Source organism: Notothenia rossii, assembly GCF_949606895.1.
Source record: "Notothenia rossii genome assembly, chromosome: 2".
Lineage (NCBI taxonomy): Eukaryota > Metazoa > Chordata > Actinopteri > Perciformes > Nototheniidae > Notothenia > Notothenia rossii.
Genome location: NC_136904.1, coordinates 3,948,581 through 3,965,762, shown reverse-complemented (window position 1 = coordinate 3,965,762; position 17,182 = coordinate 3,948,581). Strand labels below are relative to the sequence as shown.

Genomic DNA, 17,182 nt, shown 5'->3' with positions numbered 1-17,182 from the left:
GTCTCTTAAACACATTACATTCGGTATAAAAACGGCATCAATGTCTGTTAGCAACGTGTAGCTTCTGAGGACCCGGACCATGGATGTTTAATAAGAACGGGATACAGCGTCGGAGGCGTCGTTCTTTCCTTTGAGAGCTTCTGATTGGCGTATGAGGACAAAATGGCCGGACATTCTCGAGAGCAAAAAGGTCACAGGCCGTTTCGCCGTTTCTCAATCCAATTCAGGGGCTGCACCCTTCGGAGTACGCAGCCTACGCGGTCCACGAAGGACCCAGTCCACGTAGACCGGGGCACAAATCACACCTTATAGACCGAGCGGCCTACGAAATGAGACGGTCTAACCTACGGAGCGTTTCGTATTTACGTCACGTGATAAGCGCTGTTCGGTTGCACTGCTCCAGCAGCCTGCTAGCAAATTAGCTTACAAGCTAACTCAGCTGAAAAGGATCCAGAAACTTTAGTTTTACTTTTACATGTTTTGGAGATCACCGTTGGCGATGAAATAAAGAGGAGCATTGCCAGGTAAATAAGATGAAGCTGTTCCTTTGGCCCCCAGTAATGTTACATGAGTAATTTAACAAGTACATTATATATAGTTGATGTAATTTAATCATATTAGGCTATTTCATATTTAAAATAAGTCTTAATTTTTCTTTACTAATACAACAATATGTTTTTTAAATGAACAAAAGTATGTTGTATAGATTGATTCTTAACAATATTAGTGTTCTAATCTTAATAGCTGTGATCATAACTGTTTATATTCTCCTTCTTCCCCTAAAACCTGACCAGATAATGTCCCACTGACACCAGGTCAGCACCTCCAGGTCCATCAGCACCGTGACCCCCGCTCTGCTGAAATACACAATTAAACATTTTCTATTACCTATTTTTTGTATTAATACAATTAAAGTTTAATGACCTAGAGATATCCTATTATTCCACTGCTTATGTACACATGTTGTAAATAATGGTTAAAACCTCAGTAAATGAAATAAAAAATGTGTTTAACAATCACTATTTTAATTTAATATTCTATTTTCATCTGTTAGCAGATTTATACCTTTTGTCTCCTGCAGCAGAAAGGTGAATAATTCTCAGCAGTTCAAGTTTAGCCATTCATCACGGCGTTATTTATTATAGGCACACATCTCAAGAGGCTTGAGGACAGAGAGAGAAAGAGCGTGACATCATCAATCACGTGGTACAGCGCTAACCAATGAACATAGTTAGTAGTCGCAGCTACTTCCATAGACAATGTGGTACACAGTAATACATGGAGTCATACATACACTATACGTGTCTGTATGTTATCTCAACACTCCCACTTATGAATTATGTGCTTACTGTTTACCTGTTCATATCTCATAAACAAAACAAAAACATGGTACAAATGATTTAAATGAGAACTTTTTCAACACATTTTAAACACCAAACATGATCCCTTCAAATTTCCTCAGCTTCAGTTGGGAAACAGGCTTGGTCATCACATCTGCAACCATTTCGTCTGTAGGACAATAAACCAGTGTCATCTTTCCCTGCCTTATGGTGGACCTTATGAAGTGGTACTTAATATCCACGTGTTTACACCTTTGTTTACACACAGGATTTTTAGCAAAGGCTATTGTCCCCCGATTGTCCTCGTTTACAACTGTTTTCTTATACACGTATGTGTCTATCCCTTCCAGTAGCTGCTCCAATTAAATACACTCCTCTTTTGTTAGAGCTATAGAGCCATATACTCAGCTTCACATGTGGAAAGCGCTACTGTAGGCTGTTTCTTGGTTTTCCAAGAGACTAGCTGTCCTCCTTACTCATGCTCACACAATACCCTGTCATCTATCTGTTTTATCTGCAGCCCAATCAGCGTCACCATAAGCCTGTAGTCCTAGTTTCTCGCTGCTCTTTTTGAAACAAAGCTGTTTGTCTGCAGTACCCCTGAGATAACGCAAAACGTGTTTTACCAGCGTTTCTCAAAGTGTGGGGCGCGCCCCACTGGTGGGGCGCAGAGATGTGATAGGTGGGTCGCAAATGGACGCGATGAACAGGAGTTTTTTTTTTTTTTTTTACCTCAGGCTGGAATCGAACCTGGGTCCTTGCGGGCGTTAGTGGACTGTTACAGCCGGAGACTCGCAACGGCGGTGGACTTTCACAGCGCCGGATCCGCCGGAGCCTCGTAACGGCGGGTGTTTGCGGCGGCGGGTGCGGTACCGGCGCAGCGGCGCTGTGAAAGTCCAAGGCCCACCTATGTCAGAGCCAGCGTCCCACCAAAGGCAGCGGCCCACCGGGAAAAGTCCCGAATCTCCCGATGGCCAATCCGAGGCTGCTCACAGCTCGTTATCTCTCCTCGGCTCCTCCGCTCGCATCTCCTGTGGGCGGGACTAAGACACAAGGATGGGAGTCGAGGATAGGAGTGGAAGAGGGGAAATTAGTGAAATGAGAAAGGCCCAGTGGCTCTGCAGCAGGTCGACATGGAGAAACGGCCACAGATTACCAGTAATGCCTTGCTGTCAGAGCATGCGCAGCTGTGTTTCCCCGCCCCCGATAGAGAGAGAGATTTTTTGATTTAAAAAAACAAAACACATTTAGATTTTCAACAACAATTAAGCTTATTTACCACATTAGACATTGATAGAATAATTCCCCTTTTTCTTTTCTCACACAAAGACAGAGTTACAAGTGACTCGCGTCCCTTCCTTGCATCTTAGCTCCGCCTCCGTAAGATGCGAGCGAGAGACATGAGGAGGTGACGCGAGGACAGAGGAGTCCTCAGGTATTAATTGGGATGTCGTCGTTCACTCAAACGTCACTCTTAAACGACGTCTGTTAATGATGACATGCACAGCTTTATCCCCTCTCATCGGGCTTAACTGAATAACCCCTTAGAACCGGCCCATTTGTTGTTAAATATTTATTTAAATGAATGAATCTTTCTCTTGTTAGTCAAGGAATTCAATGTCAATTTGGTCCTGCTTTTGTGTTCCGTTTTGGTGTAAAATGTAGCCTATTTAAATAAAAATATAATTATAGTAATGTGAAAGCCTTTTAGAAATGAATTGCACATAATAATTCCCACGGAGCTGTGAGCACTTATAGATTTATGTGACGCATTTCCACTCATCTTCCAGTTGTCGGTTTTCCTCTGTTGAAATGGACCAGCTGTGAAGGTGGGGACGGGGCTTTTATACGCGAGTAGTGAAAACACTTCCGCGTAGTCTGCTCGCGTGTATCCTCCCTTTCGTCTCCTCCTGCACCCCTCCTCCTCCCTCACCCCTCCTCCTCGACTCCTCTGTGGCCCTTTCTCATTTAATCAAATCCCCCTCCTTGACACCTCGACTCCTCGGTCCTCCGGTAGTGACCCGGAAATGAATTTCAGCGCGCCATGTTGAAGGACATCTCTTTTCCTCTAAATGCACTTCGAGGACCGAGGATCGAGCATCGAGGAGGTATAACCGAGGATAAACTGATGGGTCCTCCACGGTCCTCCACGGCTCCTTCGTGGATACATTTCCGGGAACAGAGAGGTTTCAAAGAGTTGTGACGCACGGCCGGACTTATCTCAGCCAATGACAGCTCTGCATGCATCCCCTGGATATTATTTCATTAACTGCTTTCATCACAACGCGATGTTTACAGTGAGAACAACTGTGAAGTCCGTGCAGAAAGCAGAGCAGTGTGCATAATATGTATGGGCATAGATAGTTAGTTTATTGGTTCAACACAGCATAAATCGAGCTCTTTCGTTGATGTTGAAGTACAGGCTCTGTGCCACTTTCGGGTCCCGGGGGAGCAGCTGGCAGCGAAGCAGCCCAGATAAAACTCTTTCTTCATTGTTTGTTGTCTATTCAGTCAAGCGGGTCAAAGTTACAAAGCACTTCACATCTTATTAATCGGCCTAGTTTTACCTTACCAGTGCAGTGGTAAGGTAATCTGTAGAAAAGCACCGTATTTAGGTCGGCCTTAAGGCTACATTAAATGTTATAATATTCATCGTAGAATCCTGGAGGGGGCCTGGGAGTACGCTTATCCAGTCTACATGTGTTTTGTAGACTTGGAGAAGGGGTATGACCGAGTTCCCAGGGAGTTACTGTGGGAGGTGCTGCGGAAGTATGGGGTGAGGGGGTCTCTACTCAGGGCCATCCAATCTCTGTACTCCCAAAGCGAGAGCTGTGTCCGGGTCCTCGGCAGTAAGTTGGACCCATTTCCGGCGAGGGTTCGCCTCCGCCAGGGCCGCGCTTTGTCGCCAATCCTGTTCGTAATATACATGGATCGGATTTTGAGGCGTAGTCGTGGGGGAGGGGGTCTGCAGTTCGGTGGACTAAGGATTGCACCACTGCTTTTTGCAGACGATGTGGTTCTAATGGCTTCATCGGTCTGCGACCTTCAGCACTCACTGGATCGCTTCGCAACCGAGTGTAAAGCGGCTGGGATGAGGATCAGCACCTCCAAATCTGAGGCCATGGTTCTCAGCAGGAAACCGATGGACTGTCCACTCCAAGTAGGGAATGAGTCCTTACCCCAAGTAAAGGAGTTCAAGTATCTCGGGGTCTTGTTCTCGAGTGAGGGAACAATGGAGCGTGAGATGGGTCGGAGAATCGGAGCAGCGGGAGCGGTACTGCGGGCGCTTTACCGCACCGTTGTGACGAAAAGAGAGCTGAGCCAGAAGGCAAAGCTCTCTGTCTACCGGGCCATTGTCCTTCCTACCCTCACCTATGGTCATGAAGGATGGGTCATAACCGAAAGAACGAGATCGCGGGTACAAGCGGCCGAGATGGGTTTTCTCTGCAGGGTGGCTGGCGTCTCCCTTAGGGATAAGGTGAGAAGTTCAGTCATCCTGGAGGGACTCGGAGTTGAACCGCTCCTCCTTCGCGTCGAAAGGAGCCAGTTGAGGTGGTTCGGGCACCTAGTTAGGATGCCACCTGGGCGCCTCCTAGGGAGGTGTTCCAGGCACGTCCAGCTGGGAAGAGAACAAGGGGTAGACCTAGGACCAGGTGGAGGGATTATATCTCTTCGCTGGCCTGGGAGCGCCTTGGGATCCCCCAGTCAGAGCTGGTTGATGTGGCCAGGGAAAAGAACGTTTGGGGCTCTCTGCTGGAACTGCTACCCCCGCGACCCGACCACGGATAAGCGGGAGAAGATAGATGGATGGATGGATGGATGAAGTATCTATCTATATATGATATCCATATATCTCTCCATCTATCTATCTATCTATCTGTCCGTCTATCTACCTGTCTGTCTACCTGTCTGTCTGTCTGTCTGTCTGTCTGTCTGTCTGTCTGTCTGTCTGTCTGTCTGCCTGCCGCCCTGCCTGCCTACTTGTCATCCTTTGCATATACATCGTCACAATGCTGGAAACAGGGCTGCTTCTCTGACAAACGTAGATAATCACTTATGAGAATATAATGCATTGGTGTATATTAAACTAGCCAACAGTATAAAAAGCACTACAAAGTTTCGTCAATATTAACCATAAACATCTACATTAGGGAAATGACACATACACATTAATGCAGCTATATAATCAAAACACATACAGAGAACCTTTAAAAGCATAATGAGTACTTCAAATGACAGACTCCAAGGTACATGATCTATATCAGGGAGACACAATCAATTCATTTATTTATTTCTAAAGCTGAAAGGAATACTAATAGCGGTCAGATTATTGAAGTCGGAGAGGTTTGGTGTAGTACATAATATGTGGATTTGCTGTTAACTGGATAAAAACATTAGCATTTATAATGTGTGTGTGTGTGTGTGTGTGTGTGTGTGTGTGTGTGTGTGTGTGTGTGTGTGTGTGTGTGTGTGTGTGTGTGTGTGTGTGTGTGTGTGTGTGTGTGTGTGTGTGTGTGTGTGTGTGTGTGTGTGTGTGTTTGTGTGTGTGTTTGGGGCTGTGTGTGTGTTTGGGGCTGTGTGTGTGTTTGGGGCTGTGTGTGTGTTTGGGGCTGTGTGTATGTGTGCTGTGTGTCTATGGATTTTTAAGTATTGTAACACACCTTTCTGGAAAAGCCATCAATGCCTCCAAAAATGACAATGTTGTAACTGTAAAAAGAAAAAAACAATTGAAACATATGTATATGTTTAAATAAATCCGAATATTACTTACAAAAACATATCCTGACCATAGCAATGGCAAATAAACACAACATTGAATTTCTATAAATAATCACTTAGAACTACCGTATAAGTTTATGGTTGGTATCTATGTGCACCAGATATTTGGGACACGGTACAGAATATGTGCATCTTACCACACAACCCAAACATGTTAGTCTTGACAAAACAGCAAGAGTGTCTACACGGCGCATTGATGCCCTGACCCTATCCCACTGTACTCTGTGTCCTTGTGTGAGAAGAGCCCCTTTCACCAAGCGGTATCCAGAATTAGGCATTGTTGTCCGGGTTAGTTGTTCATGTCACCCGGAGTCCTCTGAGAGATCAACAGATGGAACACCTTAATGCTAATATTGACCTAATGTTACCATCAGATTCATTTGGAAACGACATCTACTTTTACACACAACCGTAACACATTACGGTTGGTTCTCTTTACGACTGGAAATGAAGAGCAATCGATCCATGGACTACCAGTAGCAGACAAAGTATTGCCTTTATAGTCTTACTTAAGTAAAGGTACGTATGTAAGTACTATGAGCAAAATGGACTTACATTTGCAGTACTCATGTTTTTAAAGGTTCTCTGTATGTGTTTTGATTATATAGCTGCATTAATGTGTATGTGTCATTTCACTCATGTAGATGTTTATGGTTTATGGTATTATCTACGTTTGTCAGAGAAACAGCCCTGTTTCCAGCATTGTGACTATGTATTTGCAAAGGATGATACAAGCAAAACCATTTAATCATAAAATTAAATTAAGTGGAGTAAAAAGTAAGAATAATTCCCTCTTAATCTATCAAATGGAAATACTAATAAATCAAGTAAGTTGACTTGACTATACAGTCCAGTCCTGTATCCTACATAATAAAATATGACAATCATGAATGTCTTTCTTTTTATGAAATCAGTATCCCACATTTGTTTTAAACACTTGCAAATGATATATGCTAGAAACAAATATTATAGGATTGATATCATATTTACAATGTAAAGTCATGTACTCTGCAGGTGCCGGTAAAGAGCAATACAATGACAAAACCTTTCCAAACAAAACAACTATTACGTAGGCAGGCAGGCAGGCAGGCGGGCGGGCGGGCAGACGGACAGACGGACAGATAGGTAGATAGACAACAAACAATGAAGAAATAGTTTTATCTGGGCTGCTTCGCTGCCAGCTGCTCCCCCGGGACCCGAAAGTGGCGTATAGCCTGTACTTCAACATCAACGAAAGTGCTCGATATATGCTGTGTTGAACCAATAAACTAACACAAACTAACTGTATCACTATATAACATGATGATGATGATGATGATGATGATGATGATGATGATGATGATGATGATGATGATGATGATGATGATGATGATGGTGATAAAGAATGCATTTAACGTTCCGCTGTTCATTATAATAAAAAACCGAGTATTAAACAAACCATCATGCTCTTACTTTGAAATCATGCGGAAATGTCGTCATCAGCGGGCCATCACGTGGTTTCCGAAAATAACCGAGTGACACGAGTAGATTTTAGCCGAGACCGGTGGAAAATATGTCTCAAAATTCCGTGTGTGTAAAAAGACGATCCACAAGCAGAAATGTGAGATCCGCGAGCAGAGATTTGAGATCCGCAAGTGCATTTTTGGTCGACAAATACAAAATGGATTCACAAATGCCTGATCGAAAGTTGTAAATGTTAAAGAGATATTCACAGATCTTTTTTTTATTTGTGAAAATATTTTGCGTATTTGCAGATCCGTCTTACACTTGCACATTTATTTGTGAGTTTGCAAATCTTTTAAATGTATTTGTGGATGGTGTTTTACATTTACAAATCACATATTTACACACAAATTATTTTTATGTTCACACAAAGACATATTTAAGCCCATAAATATATATCACTCAGTACGGACCTACTCTCTTTATTTGCTTTAGTTTAGTAGATATCTTCAAACAAAGAGTCGATATTTTTCTGAAACCATTTAGTGCTTCACATAATAAAATACACAACGGCTGTAGCCTGATTATGCTTTAGGAGCTGTAGGTGCGTGTGGTACAGTGTGTAGGTGTGTGCGTGGTAAAGTGTGTGTGTGTGTTGTACAGTGCGTTGATGCGGCGGACAGACGGGTCTCAGTTGGTATGCTTACTTTTAATACTTGTAATATAACTAAATAAAACGTTTGGCCCGTAATTTCAATTCCCCATTGTAGCGACCAGAGAGGGGGGGGGGGGGGGATATATCCAGTCTCTGATAGTGTTACGTTATTATGAGAGTGCTCTGTTTGATTCTGAAATTGTATATATTTATATAAAATATATACATATATGTGTGTGTGTGTCCGGATCTGTAGCCTGTTATTGTCTCATTATACCGCACTGTGAATGAATTAAAAGTAAATATAAGTCGTCATGAACACATCTGTCCATCAGAAAGAGGGCTGCTGTGCCTCCTGTCATTTTTAATGGACGTCTCTTTAAAATGACCGCTCAGAGGAGAGGAGTTCTCATTTCTCTAACCGCCTACTGCTTCCCCTCCTCTCTCCTCGGCTCCTCTGCTCGCATCTCCTGTGGGCGGGACTAAGTCTCGAGGATAGGAGTCGAGGAGGGGAGTTGAGAAATGAGAAAGGGCCCGTGTGCATTTCAGCTATTGGGACGTCCTTCAAAATGGCGTGTCTTGGTCGATTTCCGGGTCAATTCCCGGAGGAGGGGAAGAGAGGAGTCGAGGAGGGGTATTGGGATGAGGCTAGAGAGAACAAACAAGAGTGATGGAAATCGGGAGGAAATAAAGTTCATTTAAGTGGAGAAAGATATAAGAAGGTAAGTTTTGTTTTGTTTTGATACATAGAGCGTCATATTTATATAGGCTAGCTAGCGTTAGCGTGCCTAACTAGGCTACTACACCAGCTGAGGAGAGCTTCACGTGAAGAGAAGATAAAGTGAGGGAAGAACATTGTTAAAAGAGATGACAAATCAAGTGCAGGCAAATAACACGGGCCATAGTGAGTACCGCGGAAAAAGGACATTTGAATTATTAGCAGTTTGTTTATATGTATGTATTTGTGTATAGATGTTGCAACTATACAGAGCTTTAGCAATTGCCTGTAACTATGGTCATGCTAATAAAGCTATTGAATAGAGAGAGAGAGAGAGAGAGAGAGAGAGAGAGAGAGAGAGAGAGAGAGAGAGAGAGAGAGAGAGAGAGAGAGAGAGAGAAGTGACAACATGTGAAGAGGGACAACGTAATGACAGGAGAGTAGTGTGCATTAGACATGCTCAAGAACAAATATAGAGAAGACATTCAAGGAGAGAGAGAGACAAAACACAGATTCAACGGTAAACATGATGTATCTTTCTATTTATTTAGCTACCCACTATTTAGACTTTGTTTTTGATTGACTTGATTAAATGGATTTACTACATCAATGCATGTGTTTTCAGGCTGCCATGTTTGGTCCTTTCTGTGGCCAACATCTGGGGACAATTCAAGTGTTCTGTGGCTCCTGTGTCAAAAATTTACAATTTTTGGCAGAAGTTGAACACAACAGTAAGTTCAATTTTTTTTATTGTATCTGTTTCAAATGCAAGAAATAAGTATTCAACACACTACTCTGTTTAGAATATTAATTGCAGATGCATACACTAGTTATCAGCATGAAGGACATATTTTTTCATTGTCTGTTGATGTGAAATATGTAGAAGCCATCATTACATTGTAGACCAATGCATGATTAAATACACAAAAAAGCTTATATTATACATTCATAATTGTGTATTAGTTCTATCTTTATAGAGAACATTATACATTTAGAATCAGATTTTGAGACAGTGAGCGGCTGGGAAAGTCACACCGCCATGGGGCACAAACAGTTGCTGACGTGATGTTTTCTTCACATTCTCAGGCATTCCATAAGGAGGGTCAGGAACTCACGCTTGGGACCACCGGTGTCCCCTCCATCCTCAGTTTGTCCCTCATCATCAGTGAACTTAACTGACATCTCATGAGAGGGATCGAATTAGGCACCTTTGAAGCCGCGGATTGCTCCATCCCGCACATTGGCTGTATTAATATTGAACCTGCTGCAAGATGTGTTTGTTATTTTTGCAGAGAGTTCTGCAACAATGTGTGCCGCAGTCAGGTATTCTGTTCTGGGAAAGAGAAAGTGATGTATTGTAATATTAAATGATGAAGCTAGTAATAAGATGTACAGTATAGAATAGAAAAATTAAGTGGTAATAGTAACAATTAATACCTTTGCTCCATTTTGTCTTCTGGCTCAGACTGGCTATCAATAATGATAAGTGCATTCACATTTATGTAGTTGCTGCAGTGAGAAGACAGTTGAATAATTATTTTCAAATACATAATATATGCATGACAGTCATATTTACAAAAGGATGTCGATCCTCTTCCTGTTTTTTTTTCAATACATTGGCTTCTAAACTGACAACAGCACTTTAGTCATACTCCTGCACAATCCTTGTAAACATTTGAAATGGATGCAAGAAACAATATCTGATCTTTGAAAAATATTTGTGGGTGTTTTTTGTATCGTCTTTACTAAGATGTTGTGGGTGTCATTTGGAAATGTATGAAAGTATAATTGTTCTGCTTCCTGGCAATGTTACCCACTGTTATTGGAGGCTATACAAACAAACAAATGTAAAATAAAGATACACACCACACAACGGTGTCACGATGCAACTGTCAACATCGTTTACCTATAGTGGTTCTGACCCGGGGCAGACTGGACCTCTTCCTGGAATGGGGTTGGTGCTCCATCCTATTTTTACCCAGGAAATAAGTGCACACAAAGGCATTTATTGATTTCATGTTCACAAATACAAACCTACATGGTATAATTACATTTTAGTCTTACCCGATCAGACGCTGGTTGTGGGTGCCTGAGAGAAACATTCTGCTTCTTGTGGCACAAAATAATATGTTGAGAATGTTTTATTTTACCCTGGCAAACTGTTGTCCATTCGTGGAGTGCTCACTTTTGGAACACTTGGAATGTCCCACACCTGCAGACACACAAATGACTGACTGAAATAAAATTAATTCACTTTAATTAAGAATAGATGCCACGATAAATCCAAACTGACCAAGGTACATTATATTGTTGACCGTCCTTTAACTCTCACATTAGGATTTACAATTGGGGCACAATAAACCAACTCCTCTCTGCACCTATAATATATCTATATGATGTCAAGAGTTACTTTTAGGTGCACAGTGCTGTCTCTTGACTTGCAAACTCTTCTTTTACCTTCTTATATATCGACTTTTTCCACTTCGATCAACTTTGTTTCCTCCGGCTTCAATTTCTTTTTTTTTGTATGTGTTTTGGGATTTTTATGTGCTTTGGACTTTGCATATCGTGCAGCGTGTTTTTGTTGCGTTTGTTTTCGGGGTTTGTTTGTTTTTCATTTCATTATTTGCAGGTGTTTCCTGCCAATGTATGCGTTTTGGCCCGTTGTTCCGCATTTGCACCTGCCGGCCACCGTAGAATGTTATACACACACATACACATTAAAAAAGTTCTTACTGTCATCATGGCAGCCATGTCTTTTAACTTCTTGCCCTGCTGCCACGATTGTTTCGAGAACACCCTCAGCAGACTGAGTGTAGGTCAAGCTGTGACAGGAACCTTGACTGTAGAGGCATAGTTGTAATCCGCTTGAACTCTGCGTTAACCTGAAACCAAATTAAACAATTTTTTAACAACACGGCCCACTGACAAAGACACATTTGTTTTATTAAACTTAAACCTGCCAATCACATAACTGTATGCACTATGCATGTTTGCTCAGCATTTGATTTCTTCTATGGAATATTGGGTGTGAATGCTGAAAGCATTTTGCTCTACCGAGATCTAATCCAGCTCGATGCGATCTTGCAAAATATACATGTTTTTTTAGGCGGCGTTGATGTAGTGCTAACTTATACAATCATATTCGCCACAGTAGATACGAGATGTGGACTAATATGTTTGTGAATGTGTGACGAATCTGGTGACCACAACTGCTGCGTTCGGTAAACACAACATATGGAAAACAGTTAGTCTGAAAAACAGTATGGGACATAACACCAGCAGTATGTGCTGTGTGTTTCTGTTGTCAAGGAGGTTTAATTAGAACTTGTGCTACACAAAACTTGCAGTCATTTTAATTTGTGACGTTATCACGGTATTTTTCTTTTAACTCTAGGCCAAAATTCCTGTGCAGGAACAAGGAAAACAATTATTATTCCCATAATATCTATGTTTCACTCGATAATGTTTTAATATTTGGGACCTACTTGGTAAAACTGAGGGGCAGGCCTTACAGCGCCACATTCACAGCAACATTCTGGCGAACTTGCAGCACCATTCACTGCAAAAGAGAAAGGGAAACAAAGAAGGATTAATGTCTAATGAGAAAATTCTGACAAAAATGCAAGACAAGCTGTCAAAATGAAATATCAAACATCAATCAATAATAAAATGGGGAAGGTCTAAGTAACAGTAGTGACACAACTGTTTTAAAAGCATTTCAAAAAGTGTGACACATCACACAATGGCCAATCACATAACCGAGTGGGACAGGGTTAAACCAAAATACAATTGTATTCTCACCACATAAATTTGAGCCCACAGTAAAAGCGCCTACTCCAGACACGCACAGAGTTCGCGTTTCAATCTGCAGCAACAAAGAGCAACACAAAAAACAATTATACAATGCAAAAATGTATTTCTATAAAACACAAATAGTAAATACTCTACAGATCAACAGATTATGTTTTTTTGAGGGATGATGCCAATCTTTTTTATAGCAGAGCAACAAATAGCCAATATACATTTCTGCATCTGAAAATGTAAATGACACCATTGCTCTCTTCAATATACATGTATATATAGGGCTGGGTACCTACAGAAATAACCTGGTACCAAGTAGTATCGACTTCTCAAGTCAAAGGATACCTATCCTTATCATAATAATCACTGCTACATGGGGCACTGGGAAAGTTATGGGATTAGTTTTGTATCATAAAGATAAAGCAACACTTTCTCAGAATAAAGCAAAACTATGAGTTTAAAAGAGAAAAAAACTGAGTCAAACAAAATAAAATAAATTTCAAAAATAAAACTATAAAACAAATCATTTGTGTAATCATGTAAACTATAAGTCTTTTTTCTTTGTTTTAACATAGGTTTTTGTTTGCAGTTCTTGTTTCTTCTTTCTCAATGATCAGACTTTTGCTCTCGCTGCAGCTTTCTCTTTTGCGCTCCCTCATTTTTTGTTTGAGATTTTGACACAAGCCTCCAAGGTAGGCGGGACTTTCAGGGGTGCGTCCCCATTGGCTACTCAGTTTTTGAGTGACAGCCCAGTCCTCCAGCGATTGTAGTGCAGGCAGCTGCGGTGCGGTGGCTGCCTGCGTGGATAGAACACCCCCAGAAGAACCAGCATTTCAATTATTATAAAACTACAAGTGAAAATATATGTAAGTATTGATCATTTGTGTTGTTTGTGCTATACGGTCTGTTTCTTTATTGTGGTAAGTGAAAAGTAAAGCTGTGCTATGAAAGTTAGCTTTTGCTACCTTTAGATCCATAACATTGCAAGCTAAGTAGCCTAACAGTTAGCTACATAGCTAGCAGTGAGTGATCGTTCAGACACCGGCTCACACACTCAAACTGACTTGTGTGCCTGACTCTACCAACAGGCTTTCATGATTCTGTTTGGATATGCAAGTATAAGCCATGACAGCTTATTTTATTAACACGCTAATTTGATATGAAAATCAATGGAGGCTGAGTTAACTTTGTAGGAAAAACTACCGTCCATGACTGCCCCTGAGCTGTGTTTTATTTGTTAACTTCATATTTTTAATTTCCTAAAACATTTATTTTCCTCTCATAACAGGGTGGATCATTGAGACAGCGTGGCATCCAGAGGTCTTATCCCGTGTTCCCACTTCCTCTGAGGGGACAGCACGGAGGACGTTTTTATGTCCTTTTATTTAAAACATTCTTTGAGACTTCATCTTCTGGTTCAAATTTCAATAAATGTAATTTGTATAATCACTCTTTTGTCTTTATTCTACATGAAAATGTTAGAGATTCCATTCAAATCTGTTGATTATTCATATCTTCCTCAGGTTAGGAATAGTATGTCGAATTTGTAATGCTAAATGTATATCATTTTCTCACAGGATATAGAATGAGACAACAGTTTTTATCCATTGTGTATGAATGCTTCAGCTCTTCAGACCAACATAGTAAGATGTGAGCATGTTCCTAATTGTGTTGGTATGCAGCCTAGGTCTGGTCTGTTTCATAAAGCAAATCTGCCACTTTTATATTGCAGAATTTGTTAAATTAAAGCAGTCTTTAATTGTTTGTCCTAAACATAGCAATATATACTTTTGAAATGTCTTTGAAAAATAATAGTATACGGTTTATATTGTGTATCACCTTTAGCTTGGAAATACATAGATGTGTTTTTTTAATCTATAAAATAAATAGAAAGGCACTTTATCAATCCCAAATTGGGAAATAATTTAACAGCAGCAGTGTGTTCAGGTATTAAAATATTTAAAGTTGGAATAAAGTATAAACTTCACAACACAAGTATAATGCACAGCAATCCATAAGATGAGTCCGATATGTTCATGAAACTCCCCAGGAGACACCAACACTAACGTGGCCGAGTGGACTCGGACTCGGCCCGAGTTTGCTGCATGAGTTGCACTGTATGATCTGTGGTGTAGTGGGCTGTCACTCAAAAACTGAGTAGCCAATGGGGACACACCCCTGAAAGTCCCGCCCACCTGGGATGTTTGTGTCAAAATCTCAAACAAAAAATGAGGGAGCCTAAACGAGAAGAGCTGCAGCGAGAGCAAAAGTCTGATCATTGAGAAAGAAGAACCTATGTTAAAACAAAGAAAAAAGACTTATAGTTTACATGATTACACAAATGATTTGTTTGCAACTTAGTTTTATTTTAGAAATGTATTTTATTTTGCTTGACTTAGTTTTTTTTTCTTTTAAACTCATAGTTTTGCTTTATTCTGAGAAAGTGTTGCTTTATCTTTATGATACAAAACTAATCCCATAGAAAGTCTGATGTCAGTCTGCATAACAATTAGCCATGTGCTGCATAATAATTAGCCATGTGCTTCTGGTAACTAGAGCATATATAGCCTATCTTTATCACCTAGAATGACGAACACGCATATACAGTACATGCCCTAAAGCTGACACACCGGACTGCTAACCATGCTAAGCCGTTAGCAAAAACAGCATTGACATTAAAAAGCATGGCCGTTTTTCCCTTGCTAACATGGTGAAACTGTTCTTGTAACTGTTTTACAGGGTAAGTGTGCTCTGAAAGGCCGAGATTCTCAGCAGTGAATGCTCCGTTGATGACATTCCTTACAGTTGGCTGGTCAATAGGGGAAATTCCAAAGGAAACAGTTGCTCCACTTACTTGCACTATATCCTGCCGCACTGTGCGTAATGAGATTGTTTCAGGCTGTGTTGAGAGACCCAAACACTGGACAGCAAAGGGGAGCAGGATGGATCGATCAGCACCATCATCAAGGACTGCATGAGTTAGGAGGGTCCTTTCCCCGTTGTGGAGAAGTATATTGATGATTTTCAACATGACTTTATGGGAGCGGTTAGGTTTGTCCATGTAGAGAAGCTCTGAGGAGGGGGATGTGTACATCACTGTAGCTGATTTGTTTGAATTAAAGTCATGGAGAATAGTCAAGTGAATGCCCTTGCATAAATTACATGGCCTCTTTAAGCTGCATTTGTCCACAGTGACGAAGGTAACTTCGTCACTGTGGACTCACGGCTTCGGGGCCTTGTAACTCAGCACTTTAGTGAACAGTTTGCCCTTTATTAGCGTGATTGCACAGTACCGTTTGGCATGGCATATTTGCACATTTTATTTAATTGATACTAATTATTGTATAGTATTTATTAAAGGATTAAACTGTATTAATTGAAATGTCGTCTGGCAGGTGCTGGTCGGGTCCTCGGCTCCGCTTGATAGGGGAGTTAGCGAGAGCGCCGAAAGTGCTTATGGTGTAGAATGACAGCGGTTAAGAATAATCCGGGTGCAAATAATATATGAGGGTGTAGAAATCTAGCGTTAAGTGGCATTAATTGTACAAGTGCTGACTGTGTTTAGTTGGGTTTGTATGTTCGTAATTCTGTTCAGTTATATGTTTGTGTTTGAAAAGTGTTTGTCCTCTCGTTTTGTCTGTTGCTCCTGATTATGTTCACCTGGTGCCCTGTGTTGTCTCCTCCCCCCCCCACCTGTGTCTTGTTGGCTTGATTGCACATGTGGGGATTTAGGCTCTGTGTTTCCTGTCTGTTAAGAGGCTGTGTGTGAGATCCTTGTGGCTGCAGGATGTGTTCAGGGAGAACAGCAGGATTGAGGTTGTGAACTATGTGCACATGATTTTAATAAATGCCCACACCGGGTTATAATTTTGGACGTTCTGCCTCTGCCTCCTTGCTTGGTCGGGCCGCTCAATTGTCAGCTTCACAGTCCATTTTATGGATTCTTCCGAATTTAGCCTTTCTCTTTGATCCATTTTTAAATGTTTATTTTGTAGAGTCCTTTGAATTCTGTGCATGAACCAAGGAAATGGTCTCTAACGTTACAGTAAGGGCAGTATGGCTTAGGTCTTTCAACATTCATTCGAGTGGCCTTTGTTCGTCTACCATAACCCCACCACCACCATGGGCCAATCGATTCACAACATTACCCTAACCCTCACACCAGATACTGACTGGTTTTCGGACCCCCCCCAGTACCTCCCCAATAAAGCAAAACTGCACGTTTCAGAGTGGCCTGTTATTGTGGCTAGCCTAAGGCACACCTGTGCTGTCTAATCAGCATCTTGATATGCCACACCTGTGAGGTGGGATGGATTATCTCGGCAAAGGAGAAGTGCTCACTCTCACAGATTTTTTCAGATTTGTGAACAATATTTGAGAGAAATTGTTATTTTGTGTACATGGAAAATGTTTTAGATCTTTGAGTTCATCTCATGAAAAATG

General features: G+C 41.3%; 3 protein-coding genes and 2 long non-coding RNA genes across 7 annotated transcripts in view; 3 read left to right on the top strand and 2 right to left on the bottom strand.

Moving 5' to 3' along the window:
• Nucleotides 1-17,182, bottom strand: part of LOC307028544 (uncharacterized protein) — a 143,189-nt gene that overhangs the window by 17,782 nt on the left and 108,225 nt on the right. The window lies entirely within an intron of this gene.
• The window catches only part of LOC307028545 (uncharacterized protein), a 151,682-nt gene that overhangs the window by 99,198 nt on the left and 35,302 nt on the right, over nt 1-17,182 (top strand). The window lies entirely within an intron of this gene.
• Nucleotides 385-1,016, top strand: LOC307028549. Its single transcript, XR_013805028.1, has 2 exons — nt 385-524; nt 795-1,016. It is a non-coding gene; the product is annotated as an uncharacterized lncRNA (long non-coding RNA).
• On the top strand, nt 8,747-10,149 carry LOC307028551. The gene is made up of 3 exons (XR_013805031.1): nt 8,747-8,939; nt 9,561-9,666; nt 10,022-10,149. It is a non-coding gene; the product is annotated as an uncharacterized lncRNA (long non-coding RNA).
• The window catches only part of LOC307028542 (uncharacterized protein), a 63,195-nt gene continuing 55,679 nt past the window's right edge, over nt 9,667-17,182 (bottom strand). The window contains exons 1-8 of one of the 2 annotated variants that reach the window (XM_079663652.1): nt 15,594-16,824; nt 12,740-12,803; nt 12,424-12,497; nt 11,672-11,820; nt 11,000-11,147; nt 10,842-10,903; nt 10,373-10,444; nt 9,667-10,268 (exon numbers count right to left, since the gene is read on the bottom strand). In XM_079663652.1, the coding sequence (XP_079519778.1) occupies nt 11,737-11,820; nt 12,424-12,497; nt 12,740-12,803; nt 15,594-15,833 (462 nt within the window). In that variant the 5' untranslated portion in view covers nt 15,834-16,824 and the 3' untranslated portion in view covers nt 9,667-10,268; nt 10,373-10,444; nt 10,842-10,903; nt 11,000-11,147; nt 11,672-11,736. Of the gene's footprint in view, nt 10,269-10,372; nt 10,445-10,841; nt 10,904-10,999; nt 11,148-11,671; nt 11,821-12,423; nt 12,498-12,739; nt 12,804-15,593; nt 16,825-17,182 lie in introns of those variants that run through there. The other variant, XM_079663653.1, reaches the window with a different exon arrangement.